This window comes from Alosa sapidissima, chromosome 19, assembly GCF_018492685.1.
Source record: "Alosa sapidissima isolate fAloSap1 chromosome 19, fAloSap1.pri, whole genome shotgun sequence".
Taxonomy (NCBI): Eukaryota; Metazoa; Chordata; class Actinopteri; order Clupeiformes; family Clupeidae; genus Alosa; species Alosa sapidissima.
In genome coordinates, this window is record NC_055975.1 from 12,162,734 (window position 1) to 12,179,797 (window position 17,064).

A 17,064-nucleotide genomic window follows, 5' to 3' on the forward strand; every position below is an offset into this window, starting at 1 on the left:
CGGCTCACACACGCCTCCGATGGCCTTACGGCAAGCCATCCCACTTCTGACACTATGGGCCCGAGTTCGGCGGCGATATAGGCAGCAGGATGCTATGTCAAGGCGGGGACACTGAAATGGGCGAGACCGCTCCGGTGAATTGAAATTGAATAAACCAGTCACATGCAACCAGGGATTCTGATTTATCCATCTATCTTTTATTAATTAACTTTGGTTTGACTTCGCTTTGGCCACAGTGTGCATACACTGTCAGCAAAATACACTGTCAAACTTGCACCCCATATGTAGCAAAGGGAGAGAGCAGTCACCCCACTCGGCCTCGAACCCGGGTCTCCTGGGTATTAAGCCTTCAACTTGACTGCATCGCCAAAGAGCCAGGCATACTTAACCGTAGTGATGGCACTCCGTCACAGTAACAAAACATTTATGGAAATACTTCAGTGTGAACTGAGGCACGTATCAGTGAGGTGTTGTTTAAATAGGAGAAAAGTGCACCAAATTGGCTGTCGTACCAGATCTAGGACAAATCCATTTTCTAAATCGGACACCTTATCAAGTTTCTGAAACAGAGGTTCTCAACATGTATGTGGCTAAGGCACACCTAAGGTTAAACCAAAATGCCAAGGCACACTGACTTATGTTTACTGATTGTGATTAAGGTCTCACACAATATTATAAGCTATAACAGCCGGGTGCTCGTTGTCATATTTTTTCCACACAAGTGTTCATGAGCTGAGCACAAAAAAGGCAAGTTATGTCATTCACACGCTCGGAAAAGGTGGTTTTATTATGTTGCTCAACGTGGGAAAAATGGTGCTGCTAAAGTTGAGAGTCCTCTGCTCAGATTGGTTGCTAGATGAGATTTTTCTATTTTTAAAATGCTCGAGCAGGCAGGTGAAAAAGTTGCGAAATCTAGCATTGGTCATAGGATCATTGGATACAGCCCTATGCACATACGCTCACACTAAGGTTGCAGGAGGGACTTGTAATCCCACACACTTGTCAGAATCACTGTGGCTGTCTGTTCAGTGTTCTAGAATGGCCATTATTTGATTGGCTGTTGAGCTCAAATACCAACCTTTTACAAAATCGAAACAGATTCATCGATTTTGTCTGGTGGCATGAGTCGCAAAGAAATTACTTTTAGTTTTACTTATTACACGGCTCTTCATAATGCTGAAGAAAGCTCCATTCACTTGAATGGGCCTTCCCAACGTTCGGTGGTCTGCTAATTCTCAATAACAGACCGTTGCTAAGTATAACAGACCGCTGTCAAGGAAAATGGGTTTTGTGCTTCTATTTCACGTCTTTCCTATCACTATGCAAGGACTGGAACTTCATTCAAAAGTGAAAGTGGACAGTTGATCAGCTGTGTTCTAAAGAATGTTTGATTCAAGTTCAGCGTGTGCTGTTGCGAATTATTTGTTTCTTAGCAAAAGCCACGATGAAACGGTAACAAATAGGCTATAGCCTAGGCTATGTAGGCTAAAGAGTCATATCGTGGGGAGTTTATTGTTTCGGTTTGGCAAGTAGCCGTGTAATAAGGGGGATAATGTATAGAACGTCCCTTCAGGGCTCCACTGCGCGTCGGGGTCCGGTTCGCCCTGTCGGGACTTATTTTCCCAATAATGACCGGCGTTCTATACATTATCCCTTACTTGTGTTTCACTGTTGATATGTTTAATAGTCTATTGATATATCACTGGGTTGTTTGAAGGTGGCACGTCATGGTTGAGGGAAAGATGGTTTTGTAATTGTGTCCATCGGTCTGTCTGTCTGTCTGTGTGTGTGTGTCCATCAGTCCGACTGTGTACTCGCATAACTTAAAAAGCTAATATTCTGTGGGACGGGGTCCTGCAGTCGACTGACATCTCCTGTGTCTGTTGTTGTTGTTGTTGGTGATGGTGGTGGTGTGTGTGTGTGTTCTTGAATGGAAAAAATTGATATTGGCAAAAAAAATCAATGAGCAAGAGGAAACCAGAGGTCCATCAGAGGAAAAATCTAACTCCATGGGTGACTACTTTAGTTGCCCCAGTAAGGCACATTTTTTTTATTGTATGCCTTACATCAATGTAAACAGAAAGTTGGACAGTGGGATGACTGGTAGCTCTGTGCGCAAGACGTATATCCAGAAATTTGTTGGATGCTCTTGGACAGAGGGGGAAAATAAGAGTCATTCCAAGAATGAGAGCAATTCAGAAAGTTGGCTGTTGGTATGACGTTTTAGTGTATACCTTACATCATTGTAAACAGAAAGAAAGTTGGCCTTCAGTATGACGTTTTAGTGAATGCCCAATGTAAACAGAAAGTTGGCCTTGAGTATGACTTCGCTGTCCAAATAATGGTGACGTTTCCATCCATGTCACTGGAAAGGCACTTAATGTAAATAGTAGCTTGTGTGTGGATTCCTATTCTACTGTATACTACCACTAAGGTGCTGCATGTTCCCATCTAGTGAATTTTGGAGGAGTAGAAGATAGTTCTAATGATCAGATGAAGCCCAAGTAAAATGTCGAGGCATGTTGTTTCCTGTGTTGTAGTCCTCTTTTTGTTGTCTAAAACTGAAATCCTTCCATGCCTTTGAAACATTTCAAGCCTGAGCAGCATGCAAAATGCATGGGAGTCTTGTGACATATTGTTTTCTTGCGAATTATATAAGGTAAAACTTTTTTGTTTTGTTTTTAAATCTCCGGTAGAGAGAGATGAAAAACATTTTTATCTTATGAAGAACAGGAAGACATTCTCCCCCATCATTTCCGTCCAGCTTGGGGAAGCCGGAGCGTCTTTTCTTTTTTTTGTCTGTTGTAGTTGATGAATACAAAGTCAGTCAGCCTATGCTCCTGAAGAGCAACATTCAGCATTTGGCTTCATTTAATGTCTCAAAGGGTAGCGTGTCTCACTGTAATTAACAGATTAACAGCTCAGACATGCATTTTTCATCAATGGCTTTTGACAGTTGTTTGAAAGTAACATTATATTTGACTAGCAGAGCCCTGGACTTAAGCACTGATGCAAGTAAGCAAGTCAAATGCACTCTTATGAAATATCTTGCAAAACAGAATACAAGCTTGGATTGTAAGCATTGCCATTTATTTTAACCTCTTTAACATTGTATGAGGGCTGCACACAGTATAGGCTTATTAGTCACAAATCAGTTTGTTTATCGTGGATCTAAGGGACTTTATTCTGTCTAGAACACAGCAGGGTGACGGGTTATTCTTAAGATCCTGACCAACCATTATCACTATCTGGGATTATAATTTCCTATACTATCTTGCATCCATCTCTGACCTTGGTTGTATCTTAATAACATGGTCAGGATTCCCCCTTATCGGCACCAATTATTTATACATATCAGATGTTCAGCTTTTAAGACGTGATTGTGCGCAGTTTTTAACATACTGTTGTTACGGAAAAATCGAGTTGCTCGAGTTGCTAGTTCCAACAGATAAAGCATCTATCTATATAGAGATCTATGTGAAAAATTGTCAGATTTCTCCTTTAATGGCACATGGTGATGTAGTTTCATGCAATTGTTTATGCAGTTTTATGTGAAAACTGGTGCTTTGCAGTAATGTAAGAACAGGTTTTACAGCAAGACATGACAAAATATATTGCCAAAAACAAGTTAAAAAGCTTTATCAAAGGTGCTATAAGCGATGTCACACGGTTAAAGCTAAAACATTTTTTGTTACATACAGCAAAACTGGACCAGAAAAAAACTGTTCCAGCCAATCACCGACAAGATGCGTGTTTAGGAGAGTTTCAATTGCACTGGATGAAGGGGGAGGGAGTTGCAAGCTCGCTCTGTTTTGTTTGAACATCAACAGTAGTGACGTTACTCAACATCGCTTAAAGCACCTTTAAGTGAAAACTATGCTATTTTGTTTTGGTCTTTGCAAAGCAATTATAACAGACTACATGTGTAGTTATTTTTGAACCTGGTACAGTTTCAAGATAATTTCTATGTGTTGATGCCTGTGAACAGTTTTGTATGGTAGCTTTTTCTGCAGTCCCTGTCTGCATTGCAAACATGTCAGTATGATTTTGACAAGCAACCTACTGATATATACTGTGTATTAGAAAACAAAACTTCAGGTCACCTTGAATAAGTTACATGGTGGTCCTTTATCTTTTTTGTGTGCTTTGTGTGTGTGCGTATCATATTTAAACCTGACAAAATGATGCATAAAATGTAGAAGGAATCACCCCTATGTAGTGGACTAGTGACAGTTTGATGAGAAATTTAGCAGAGGCTTCAAAGCTTTTGACTTGCAGTAGTTTTGAATGCTTTTGTAGTTTTGCCCTGTGTGGCCAGTGAAATAATTAAAGTGCTTAAAATTAGCATCTTACAGACAAGTCAGTGTAGATCTGTGTAGAAACATTAGATAATTCGATTAATTCACAACTGATCTGTTAAGCCCAGGACTGAATGCCATGCACTGAAATGGGTTGTCTATTAGCTGCTCTTCTCATTCTGGACTGTGCTAAGACCTCCAACACACAGATTTTCCCTCTATATGGTCTGATGTAACCCTGTTATCCACTTGCGTATTGCTGCCTCTCCTGCCTCAGTATCTTTGTGACTTACTTTCTTTCTTCGCTTGTCTTCATGTCTAAAGAAGCATGACACCTGAAGGATTAGTGTAAAGACTAAAAGAGACAGTTTGACAAGTTGGTCAGACCTGTCATTTCCCCTTACATTTTTGTCTGGACCTCTTACTGAAATGGCAAATAGCACCTAAGATGCTACTTTTGTGTCTTCTGTTTTTTATTTTTTTGGAGTGACCCAATTTATTTTTTGGAGTGACCTTTTTCCAGATTTTATCTGATGTGGATGTTGCCAAAGTCCTATTTTCTGGTCATTGTCTTGTCAGGGTGTTGTCTGTGAGCCAACTAGTTGCAAAGGCAGGTCGATCTGTGTCAGTAACACTGAACCGCAAATGAATGCTGTTTAGATGACAACAGTGAGAGTGAAGAGTTTGTTGGGCTACTGGTGTATCAATTCTCTTCCTCAGTGAAATTGAATGCAACTTGAGGCATTTCAGAACAGTATTAAAATCTACATAATATGCCATTTAGGGGATGAGGACCGTATTTAACAATTATGTGGTCAGGATTTTCAGTTGTGTTTTACTCAAGTGCCTATGACTTGTGACTGAAACCGTCACATTGTTAGTTCATTTGAAGGAGCACTCCGATCTCTTTCTGGTGCACTTTAGCTCTGATGGGGCCTCAGTTTTCTTCTGTGTACCTATACCTTCTCTGCAGGTCTCAGACCTGCTTTGGATTATGGGCTATGTAGTTGCTTTGGGTTAGTTATGTATTTTCATCATCATTCATTATCAGGTTGAAATAATTGTCATAACCCATAATTGGTGTGGTAATATTGTTTATTTTTTTCCTGAAATATACATATTATAATATATTTTCAGAATGGATTCTGATCTAAAGTTATTGCTAAGATCCACTTGAACTGTCAGTCAACATGCCAGGCAATTACACTTTCTAATTCATTGGTAGGCCCGCCCCACCTAGTAACTGTTGCTATGTCCAACTTTAGCTCACGTCCAAAATGATATGTGAACAGCAGCCTGTTAACTGCGCTGCGCAGTCTCTTTTATATGTTTGCTATGAGAGTTTGGCAAAGAGATAATAGCCTGGCAGATCATGAAAAATGGTGAGCAATACTATCCAAAGTTCGCTGATTTCTACATTGTTAGTTACAAATAGCTTGGATGAAAATATATTCAGCCTAACCTTAACGCTAGCTGTAGCCAATTTAATGTTACAAATGTCTGTAGGCCTATCAAGAGCCTAATGATAATAGATTATTTTTTATAATAAACAACATGCCTTCTGTTTTGCTGATGTCAAGTAGGACAAAATAGGCTTGCCTACAATGCAAAATTTGGTTAAGGGCGATTTGTGTACACAATGCACAGATAATGCGAACCGTGTCGCGGACTTAAAGCGAACCACGCCGAGACTACCTCCCGAGGTGATCTCAGTTCGGTTCGCATTAGAGAGTTTGTTCGGTGTGTTCACATGTGCACAAAACATGCTGAGTCATCGATCTGAGTTTGTTTCGAAGGCTGAAAGGGACCAAGTAGAGATAAGGATGCTTTGTAAATGCTGAACATGGGAACATGGATGAGAGAAATAGTAAGGCATGACCATAACCACATTGGCTCCCTATCTGTTTTTGAATCCAGTTTAAAATGCTCCTCCTAGTTTTTAAGTCCCTCCATGGCCAGGCCCCTATATACATCTCAGACATGCTACAGCATTGCTCTGCATCCAGGCCCCTCAGGTCTACTGACAAAGATCTTCTCCATGTAGGCCGGTCCCGCCTGAAGCAAAAAGGGGATCGTGCTTTTGAAATTGCAGCTCCACGCCTCTGGAACGGTTTACCTCCCGATATCAGATCTGCTCCCACGACTGCTGCTTTTAAATCTAGACTTAAAACCTACCATATACATTGGCCTTTGCCTCTTAGATCTTCATTTCTTTTATCTTGCTTTTATTGTACTTTATGTATACTTTTAGCCTTTGCCCCTTAGTTTTTAGCTTCTTCTTTCCTTTAAGACACTGTTTTAATTACTTTATGTATCTAAATTGCTCTTAGCTCACTTTATGTCTCTTATTAATCAATGCTGTCAGTGTTGCAACTGTACACTGCGTGCTTTTATTTATTTATCTATTTTCATTCTAGCTAGTCACTGTACAGCACTTTGGTCAGTTTTGCACTGTTTTAAATGTGCTTTATAAATAAAAATTACTTACTTTACTTACATTACTAGGACAGAAAGCACTGATGTAGCTCTTAAGCAGCAGAATACAGGATATCTGAACAAAAGTAGAATTATGAATGCCTGAATAGTAGAAATTGTTAAGCAGTTTGTGATACAAAATGTATAGTTTCCCTACTCACATAGATTTAAATATGCATGCCTGTATGTGATTAGATCTGAGAAAACCCATCACATGGTGAAATCAAAAATCCTTGATTACTACTTTGTTTCAACCCTCTCTGGTGAAATTTCACCATTTTAATATTCTGACACCATCCAGGATACCATCCCCTAGCAACATCCTAGATACCATCCAGGATGGTATCAAAATGTTAAACTGGTGGAATTTGACCATATGGTGGGATTTCCCAGATCCAATCAGATTTCCCACATGCCATCACATATGAGTAAAAGCCCTTTTGTCCTCCTTTTAGTGAAGCTGCCTACTGTGAGCCCTTGTCATACATAGTTTTACACAGCATGGCGAGCATTACTGTACAATGCTGTATGGTAGGCTACCTGCACAAATATCATTCAATTAAATATTCTGCAGCAAGTAAAAGTACCGTTCAGATTATCCCATTTATTTAATTTCATCTAGATATGATTAGGCTTTGACCTCATCTGCTGTGGCACATTAGTAAACAACTACACTAAAGAGTATTTCTACTTGTGAAGAATTTTGGTTAGGTTTTAGTGGTCAAGCTGACTAATATATTAATCTGCAATCTTATCTATGCAAGAAAAGTTAATTAACAAAGTTCATTGTTTGAGATGGTAGCCTATTTCTACATATTGGTTTGGATTGATTTGGATATTGTTCTGACCAGAATTGATGATGGCAATGACATTTTCAAATATTATATGACATTATAATTTTTGACATTTTCAAAAATAATATAAAATAATATTTTAGATTTCTAGTCATTCAATTGCTGCAATTTCCTTGATGCAGATTTTCCTGGTAGCAGATTCTTTCTGTGAGGTATTTGTAGTGTCTTTCTACCAGGTACTTTATGTGAGGTGTTTGTAGTGTCTTTCTACCAGGTACTTTATGTGAGGTATTTGTAGTGTCTTTCTACCAGGTACTTTATGTGAGGTATTTGTAGTGTCTTTCTACCAGGTACTTTATGTGAGGTATTTGTAGTGTCTTTCTACCAGGTACTTTATGTGAAGTGTTTGTAGTGTCTTTCTACCATTCCTTTGTGCCACCATGCACATCGTGGGTCACAGTGTAGGTACTGTACTCTTTATCAAGGTCCTTACAGGCATGTCCCCCCACTCAGCGGCCATCTTGGTAACGCGCTTTGGGCAGTTATCTGGCAGCTATTTTCCTATTCAAGTGAATGGGGAGATGTATGTAAGGATATGGCTAGGATGGTATCAGAATTTTAAGTTGGTGAAATGTCACCATGTGATGGGATTTGGGAAAACCCATCACATATTGACATAAAAAAGTACATCAGGCGAATCTGTGTTTGAATCTGAATATAAATATCTCCCCCCAAATCGCTAAAATAAGGCTAAAATGCGATTGGTTATTTACATTACAGGAAGGTGCAGGATATGTGTAGACAACAACAAACTAACTCCATACATTTCTATGGAGTATTCTTTGAGTCGGTGTCGCCTCATTAGAAAGTCTCTGCTCGTATGCAGTTAAGCTACTTCAGATACTGTTTGGGAACAGAGAAGGATTTCCCTGAAGACTTTGTGAATGGTTGGATTGGCTACTAGTGTTGGGTGGCATCTACTTTGGTACTGAATTGGCATGTGACTGTCTACAGGGAAATGTTTGGATGGAAGATGACCTTTTTAAAAATCTATGATTGGCCAATTCATTCATTTCAAATAATTCATATATTTTTTTCATTTTATTTATGTATTTTCTCCCCTCATAATGTTTGTTTTTGATATTTGAGCCCATTCACATCCCATCCTCACTGACTCGCCTGCTCTTTCATCACTTTTCCTTCCACTAGCCCATGCTTAATCCATCTCATTAAAATGGATAGTTAGCACTTGCACATCTCAACTTAATTCCCGGAGAGGTCCCTGCAAATAAGTAATGAATTAGTAATAAATGTGTTTTTCTGCATTACAGCAGACACAGTAGAATTATAGTATATGTGTGTGTCCTTGTAGCATACACACCACTGTTGGTGAGAATTCGGAGCTCAACCATTGGCCATAGGTCTAAGTCTGTTGGCTTTTACCTGAGTGGCAGGGATCCTAACCTACCATTTAATGCAGAGGACTTGCTTGAGATGGGTCGTCTGGGATTGACAGGATTTCTAGACATGGGGCCTTAATGCTGTTTTTTTCTGGAGAGCAAGGCAGTGCTGATGGGGTTGTAGCTCTGTTAACTTTTAGTTTTGTGAACAGGCAGGTGTCCTCCCTCCTCTTCCTAGCATTATGTCATCTGTGGTGTGTTTGGTGGAACTGGTGTGTTTATCTGTAGGCGAGTGCAAAAACAGTATTTTATCAAAAAAATGTTTTTTATTTTTTAATGTGATCTTAATCTGTTAAATCTGGATCAAAGGGACATTTTGATGTTTTCCAGGATCTGGTCACTTTAAAAAAAATTTTTTAGACTCTTCAAACATAGAAAGCAATTGATATTGTAACAGATTGACTCATCCCTAGCTTGTGAATCAAAATAAATAAATTGTGGCATCTGTGGCAATACCCAGCTCTAGGTTGGGTTTCATCTCTGTGCTTGCCATTAATGCTTGTCTGATTGTCTGAAGTCAAAATATTGGACATGTTCCATAATGGGTAATGCACTTAAAATTTAGTCTGAAACACAAAGTCATACGTTTGGTTCACCCTGAAATGTGATTGGAACCTAGGTCATGTTTATTTGACAACTGAGAGCTGAACAAGCATCAATAGTTGAACAAATGAGTAATAACATTAACCAGACGTCTTTGTCTTGGCTATGTTCAGCTATTATGTTTAGCTGTCTACTGCCAAACTAGCAGATTTTTTTTAATTGATTTCTAGAATTCATAAGAAACTTTCTAAGGAGTTACATTGATGCTTTTCAGCTGCCACCATGACCATTAGTAATAGGATTTCATTGTGGTTCCTTGTTTATATTATTAGATACTATTTATAATAACTGTTTGGCTTGTTGAACGAAGTAGGAACCTGTCCCACTTGGCGAAAAAACAAGTGTGTCTTAAAATTAATCGTCACAAATGCATCTAACTCAGTTGTGTGGCCTTGGGGCTCTCAGCTTCCCATCTGCATTAAGTTGTGACATTGAACTTCATTTAAACCATAAAGTAAACTTAATATGCATTTTGGGCATACTTGTATCTCTACAGCACTTTAACCTAAATCTGACTACACTTGACAGTGACAGCGTAGTATAAAATATATAATATAATATATTTATGAACTATTACCTATATATGATATTTATGAACTATTACCTACACATAATTACCACAAACACACCTGCAAAACTCCTGTGTAGCATAGGTAATATCAGTCACATGCTAAGAGAGAATTATAATAAAATATGTTGCAGCAATAATTTACTGTATAGACCAGGGGTCGGCAACCCGCGGCTCCGGAGCCGCATGTGGCTCTTTGATCCCTCTGATGCGGCTCAGCTTTTGAAATTAATGAATCACTTGACTCCGTAACCGTAGCTGCACAATATTGTTACATTCGCGGTTCGTTGCCATGTCAATATCAAACAAAATCACCGATTTCCCTCCATTTCAGTCAACGAGAACACTTTAATTGTTATTGTTGATGTGTGCGCTTGCTGTAGCCTAGGCTAGATAAGGAAAATGTCAAAAAGGAAACGTCAGCGACCACAGCTTGCGACCGTGACCACAAGGCTGAAATGGAAAAGTTTCCATCCGAAGACTGATTCTGAAAACGTGAAATGAACTGCCCGTTATATATCGCACACTGCAACTAGTTAGTAGGCTATTGCTGTGTTAACCCTGTTCGGTTCCACTTGCATGTGAGAAATCTTACTCGCATATGAAAAATATAAAGACAAACCTGCGCTCATTGAGCAATCCAGCGCCGCTCAAGTTTAAGGGCAATTCCGCGCAAAACTGTCACATCCATAACGGCAACACAATGCCATGGTATTTAGTTGGCGTTGTGGATATGACAGTTTTGCGTGGAGTTGCCCTTAAATGCTCACAGCCTCAATTCTTGCATGAAACTTCACCTCACTGAATATGAGCCATCCAGGCTCCAAGACCATCACCAAATCTCTGGTAGGCCCTAATGTTCAATTTCGCCAATGACATGTCAACGAAAATTGAGTGTTGTGTTGTGAACTATGTTACTTTGCATACCAAGGGACACTGGAAAAATAGGGGGTGGTGTTTAGCTTACATGGGAAGCCTAAGGCCTATACTTCGGTCATTCCACTTTACATTTCAAGTTACTTGCACATTAAAACTAGTAGAAAATGTAGGCTATTTAAAAATCTCTGTTGAATGAAAGTAGCCTAACTGTACTTTAAATATCCAAACTTTTTCTTGTAACCGTCTTTATGTGGCTCTTCAGAGATTAAAAAAATAATACATTTGGTAAAAGTGGCTCTCCAGGCAAAAAAGGTTGCCGACCCCTGGTATAGACAATTACCTAAACATTTTACCCATCAACCCACAAATTGAGAGATGCTGATGTAACTCGAGTGATGACGGTAAAGTTCCCCCAAGTCCTCTGGCTGTTTGCTTTGGATATTGCATTCAGTGTTTTTCTAATACTTTCCAGTATTGTGCTCTCATTTCATATAGCAGAAAGTCATGAGTTAAAATTCTAATTTTGGTGCCGGCATCATGTGGTTGCGTGAATCACAGATACACAATGCCGTACCCGCTAGCTGTCCGGACTGCACTGTGTAGATAACTCCATGGAAACATAAGCCTTCATGATACAAAATAACCTGTTAAATTGCTAAAGACACCAGTTAGCATGTTGGCAAGCTTTTTTTTCAGTGCCAACTGAGTTGATGGTGGTGTTTGCAAGGTTTTTCACTGGCTGTTGTCCTTAGTTTTAGACCAAACCCATAAAGTTGCTTCAACTGCACTGAGTAAATTGTGGTTGTTAGAATTATAAAGGATGTTGTAGGATATATTTGGTGTAGTTGTGCAATTATCAAGATTGGTAAATCACCTTGACCATACTGCAAGTATATGTGTACTTCAAAGCAAGTGCAGATGTAATTTATTTGGTATAACCCAATTACATTATGAGTGGATGAGACAGAAATAAAGCACATCAGAAGAAGTCGATTTGGCACCTTCTAAACCAATCAATTTACTTGGAGAGGCTAAAGTCAATCTCATTCCAGTACATGACTTCTGGGCTAATCAAGTGACTAGAAGAGGCTAAAGTCACACTCTTCACAGTATATGACTTTGAGTGTAGATGTCCAGTAAAATGTTCTCAGCAGTTTAATGCATCAGGCACTGCAGATCGGAGCTTCAGTGCAGTATTTGTGTGTGGGCCTAAAGTCTAGACAAATCAGAATCAACGCTGAATAGTTTTCCCCAAAATAAATTCGTTCACGTCACAAAAAAAAAACTGTGCTTGTTTCTTAATATAGCACCGAAAAGGGTTGTATGCTTCTGAAAGTAACATTTCAGTAACATAACATAATGTTACCCAATTATATAAGATGATGACGGTCCTACAACTTGTTACGTCTGTCATTACAATTACATTTATTAATTTAGCAGATGTGTTTATGCATACAAATGAGAAATGACATTAAAGCTACAATGCAGAGGAGACTTTAAAGACTAAAAATTAATACTGCATAAATAGAAACTACTGCCTGAGGATCAGAGTGCAGAGGTTTTCCTGTTGATGCGTGTGAAGTTGTACCAGTCACAGGTAGAGGTAGTTTTCAGAAATATGACTGGATTTGTGGTTTACACCTGTAACACTGTCACATGTAACAGCAAACTAACTACCCCTGAGGTGTTTCAGTGGTCAGGTTTGAGCAGTTGTCCATCTAGTTTTGGCTACATGTCTCTTAGATTTAATGCATCAAAACAAGCATCTGAATTGACATCTGGCCCACTTCACTTGTGTGTCTGTGCTACCTAAAGCTTCAGATTAGGAGCTCATGCCCCTGTTTTTCCCCTAGCCAGAAGCTTTTTATACTTTTAGGGGTTGACCTTCAAAGTTAAGTCACAAGGCAGAAACCATAACCCAGGGCTTTGTCATTGAACATCTTTTGTCTGCTTCTCTTTTCTGTGGCATGATATTAAATCCAAACTGTCTCTTCTGCCAAAAATGTCTTAACAAGATTTCAGACTGTGTGAATTTTGTCTCATGATGATAAGACAGAATTGAATTTGCATTCTGTCTTCTGACAATGCCATATCTAGTAACACTTACTGGTTTTCAACCAGTGGTCTGTGACCCACTGGTTGTCTGTGAAGGCATTGCTGATGGTCCCTGACCATGGATTCAGTAAAGTAGTTTCATTGTGGGAATCACTGTTTATTTTTTTTTATCAGTGATGGTCATCGGGTTCCTTACTTGGAGATCCCTGGGTCACAATCAGTTGAAAACATGTATATTTATTCATTTAGCAGACGCTTTTTCTAAAGCGACTTATGAATATCCCTGCTTTACTTGGTGATTGTTGCTGCTCCTCTGAACACACTGGTTTTCACCAAATTGTCTTTTCCAGTGTTGGTGTATGGTGGCAAAGTCTTTTTTTTCACACAGGCCATTTTTTCCACAGCTTTTATTTTGATACCAGTCATGACACTGCTCTGTTGTAATTCTGACATCAATTTAGAGCCTCTGCATTGTTTACGTTTTAGTGCATTGTTTGCGTTTTAGTCGCTGATGTTCTGTGTTTGTTGTGTTTTTTTCTCTCTGTTTTAGTTCTACAAACATGTGGTCCAGAGCGTTGAGAAGTTCGTTCAGAAGGTGAGTTTTCTCCAGTGAAAGATTGCTCTATTCACCACATCTCTCCCCACATATTTTAATGAGAGGTTGAGTTGTCGCTTTGGCTTTTGTAAATTGCCATTCAGCACTTGAGGTTGAATGAGTTGCCTTTGTCTCTGTTGACCACTTCACCTCTGACATGGTCTCGTCTGTATTCCAGTGCAAACCAGAGTACAAGGTCCCAGGGTTGTACGTCATTGACTCAATTGTACGACAGTCACGGCACCAGTTCGGTCAGGAAAAAGATGTGTTTGCGCCACGGTTCAGCAAAAACATCATTGGAACCTTTCAGAACCTCTACCGATGTCCATCTGATGACAAAGTGGGTTCTCATCCTACCATGATCCAAACATGTATTTAAAATCTGAAATTCCTGTGATCTGTTGAAGGGTCTGGATATTTGTCCGGTCACTGAATTAGCACAAAGTTAATGTCCGAATGATCACATTTTACTGTATCTGTACTCCATGACAACTGTCAAAGTTGATTGTTTTTCACCTAATTGAAGAAATTCAGTATTTAGTCATCTTATGTTGATATATGTTAATAGTAGGCATAACTGGAGCTACGAACCATAAAACTATGAAAGGATTCCTGACTCATCTACCTGTGTGTGTGTTCCTGTGTCATGCAGAGTAAGATTGTCAGGGTCCTAAACTTGTGGCAGAAGAACCAAGTCTTCAAAAGTGACATCATCCAGCCTCTGCTGGATATGGCGGCTGGTCTGCCACCCCCAAGCGTCACACCAGTCACTTCCAGTTCTGCTGCGCCGGTCAACAGCACTACTCCTGGTAGGTGCACACACACTCAACATGTAGTAGCCGAAAAAAATTGTGGGTTCAATTCCCGGCTTCCACCGTTGTGGCCTTGAGCAAGGCACTTAACCCCAAGTTGCTCCGGGGACAATGGCCCTTGTAATGTAATTGAAATATGCAAGTTGCTTGGCATAGAAGCGTCTGCTGAAAAAAGAAAAGAATAAATGGAATCAATTGTGGTGGGCATCTGCACTGACAATTTCCCATCATCCTGGCAATAAACCCAACTCTGTCCCTGTATCCATCCTTAAGTGCTCACCCTTTCTTCCTTCACTTTGGTAGCAGTTAACAGGATCTCACTGAAAGCTATAGCTTTTAGTGGGGGTGGCATGCACATGATGTTGGTTTATAGTGCCACCTTGTGGTGAAATGGAAATGTGCTCCTTACTGATATATCAGTGAGTTCTCATCTCTTTTCCTTTCCTTCTTTAGGTACTCCTGCCACTCCAGCGACCCCTGCTAACATAGTGCAGAGTCTACCAGACTGGGCCGCACAGATATCCAACACGGATACGGTGGCTGCAGTGGCTCAAATTCTACAGAGCCCCCAGGGCCAACAGGTGAGCCTATGAGCTGAGAGATTGCACAGGCCATCTTTTAGTACAGTTTTTGTGATCCTTTTTTGAAACGATAACGAAGTGGCACATTGAAGTCACAGAAATCAACAATCAAATGAAATTAATTCTCTCCCAAAGAAACGGCTAATATAAAGCGAATATTAAAGGCGAAGGTGGAAATGTAACGTTGTTTGTCCCTGCTTAACACCCTCACTGCTTTTCCATCTGTTGTGTAGCTCCAGCAGCTTGTGCAGAGTCTGCAGATGCAGCAGCAGAAGCCGCAGCCGTCCCTGTTGCAGGCGCTGGACGCAGGCCTGGTGGTACAGCTACAGGCCCTCACTGCCCAGCTCACGGCCGCCGCCGCCGCCAACACACTCAACCCACTGGAGCAGCGGGTCTCCTCCTTCAACAAGGTGAGGGGGGCGAGGGAGGGGGAAGAGTGGACCGAGAGCGGGAGGGTTAAGGCCTCAGTGAAGCCACAACAGGAAGGGAGACTAAGCATGCGTAGCGTAGCGTAGCGTAGCGTATACCAAAAATGTATTTGCTCAAACAGGACAGGAGTGTGTCAGTAGTCAGTGGAGGCAAACAAGAAGCAAAGAGCAGGTCATCGCAAGAGGTACGAGCGTACAGAGAGTGAGGTTGCAGGAGGGGTTCTACAGAGTGATGTTGCATGGGGGGGTTCTACAGAGAGTGAGGTTGCAGGGGGGGGTTCTACAGAGAGTGAGGTTGCAGGGGGTTTCTTCAGGGGGGTTCTACAGAGAGTGGGGTTACAGGGGGGGTTCTACAGAGAGTGAGGTTGCAGGGGGGTTCTACAGAGAGTGAGGTTGCAGGGGGGGTTCTACAGAGAGTGAGGGGTAAGAGGGAAGAGTGTACAGTGAGGGTGTAAGAAGGGGTGGAGAAGAGTGTACATAGAGTAAGGTGGGGGGGGGGGGGGGGGTGTACAGAGAGTGTGTGTGTGTGTGTGTGGCGGGGGAGAACAGTGTACAGAGAGTAAGGTGGGTGGGCAGGAGTGGAGGGGAGTGTGTGTGTGTGTGTGGCGGGGGGAGAAGAGTACAGAGAATAAGGGGGAAGAGTGTACAGGAGCAGGGTTGTCTGACCTGAGGGATGGAGATGGACAGAGGAAAATGCCATGTATTCACCATAGAGTGCCCGGCTAAGGGGGCATGTTAATTATTTTAAATACATTTCCGTGTGATGCATTATTGATGTGCCACTCTGTATGACCTCAGGCCTTCTGTATGTGATCTCGTTAACATGCATATTTCAAACAGGACAGAGGTTGAATAATTTCAGGCCCTCATACATATATTCCGCTTTATCAGAGGTCAGACATTCTGAGGGTGCTTATGTGCTTCAAGTTCAAGTCTTTGAGATGATTCTGCAGTTTTTCCCTAATAGCCCAGGATTTGGAATGTTTTGTAACTTTGTGGGTCTCTCCTCAGAAACTGTTGGGGCAGTTTGACTTTGGGAATGAAGCTGAGCGGCAAGAGGAGACGAAAAAGGAAACGGCGCAGCCTCAATTGTGAGTGCTGTCTGTATGAAAATGCTGTCTATATGAAAATGCTGTCTGTATGAAAATGTTGTCTGTATAATAATGCTGTCTTGGCACTTTTCTGCCCTGCACGCTGACATTCCTGTGCAGACCTGTGCGTTGATATGAAGTTGAACCTGCTGTAGCATACTGTATTTTTCCTCTCTAACTCATCCTTCTCTCCATCCTTCCATCTCTCTCTCTTTCTCTTTCTCTCTCTCTGCAGGCCCATGGTGTCTGAGTCCATCAACAGCTCCATCTTCCATCAGTTGGCTGAGCAGCTGCAGCAGCAGAATCTGGAGCAGTTCCAGAAGCAACTGCTGGAACACCAGCAGCATCAGCAGAAGGTTCGCAATAAAAACAACATTTACGAAACTGCTTTGTGTGTATCAAAATGTCTGTTTTTTGCCTGGTGC

General features: G+C 40.8%; 1 protein-coding gene across 5 annotated transcripts in view; it reads left to right on the top strand.

The window, feature by feature from the left end:
- Positions 1-17,064, top strand: part of scaf8 (SR-related CTD-associated factor 8) — a 34,368-nt gene that overhangs the window by 8,063 nt on the left and 9,241 nt on the right. For all 5 annotated transcript variants that reach the window (XM_042073021.1, XM_042073023.1, XM_042073022.1 and 2 more), the window contains 7 exons: positions 13,683-13,727; positions 13,906-14,067; positions 14,380-14,536; positions 14,993-15,120; positions 15,354-15,530; positions 16,560-16,639; positions 16,875-16,995. In XM_042073021.1, the coding sequence (XP_041928955.1) occupies positions 13,683-13,727; positions 13,906-14,067; positions 14,380-14,536; positions 14,993-15,120; positions 15,354-15,530; positions 16,560-16,639; positions 16,875-16,995 (870 nt within the window). The remainder of the gene's footprint in view (positions 1-13,682; positions 13,728-13,905; positions 14,068-14,379; positions 14,537-14,992; positions 15,121-15,353; positions 15,531-16,559; positions 16,640-16,874; positions 16,996-17,064) is intronic.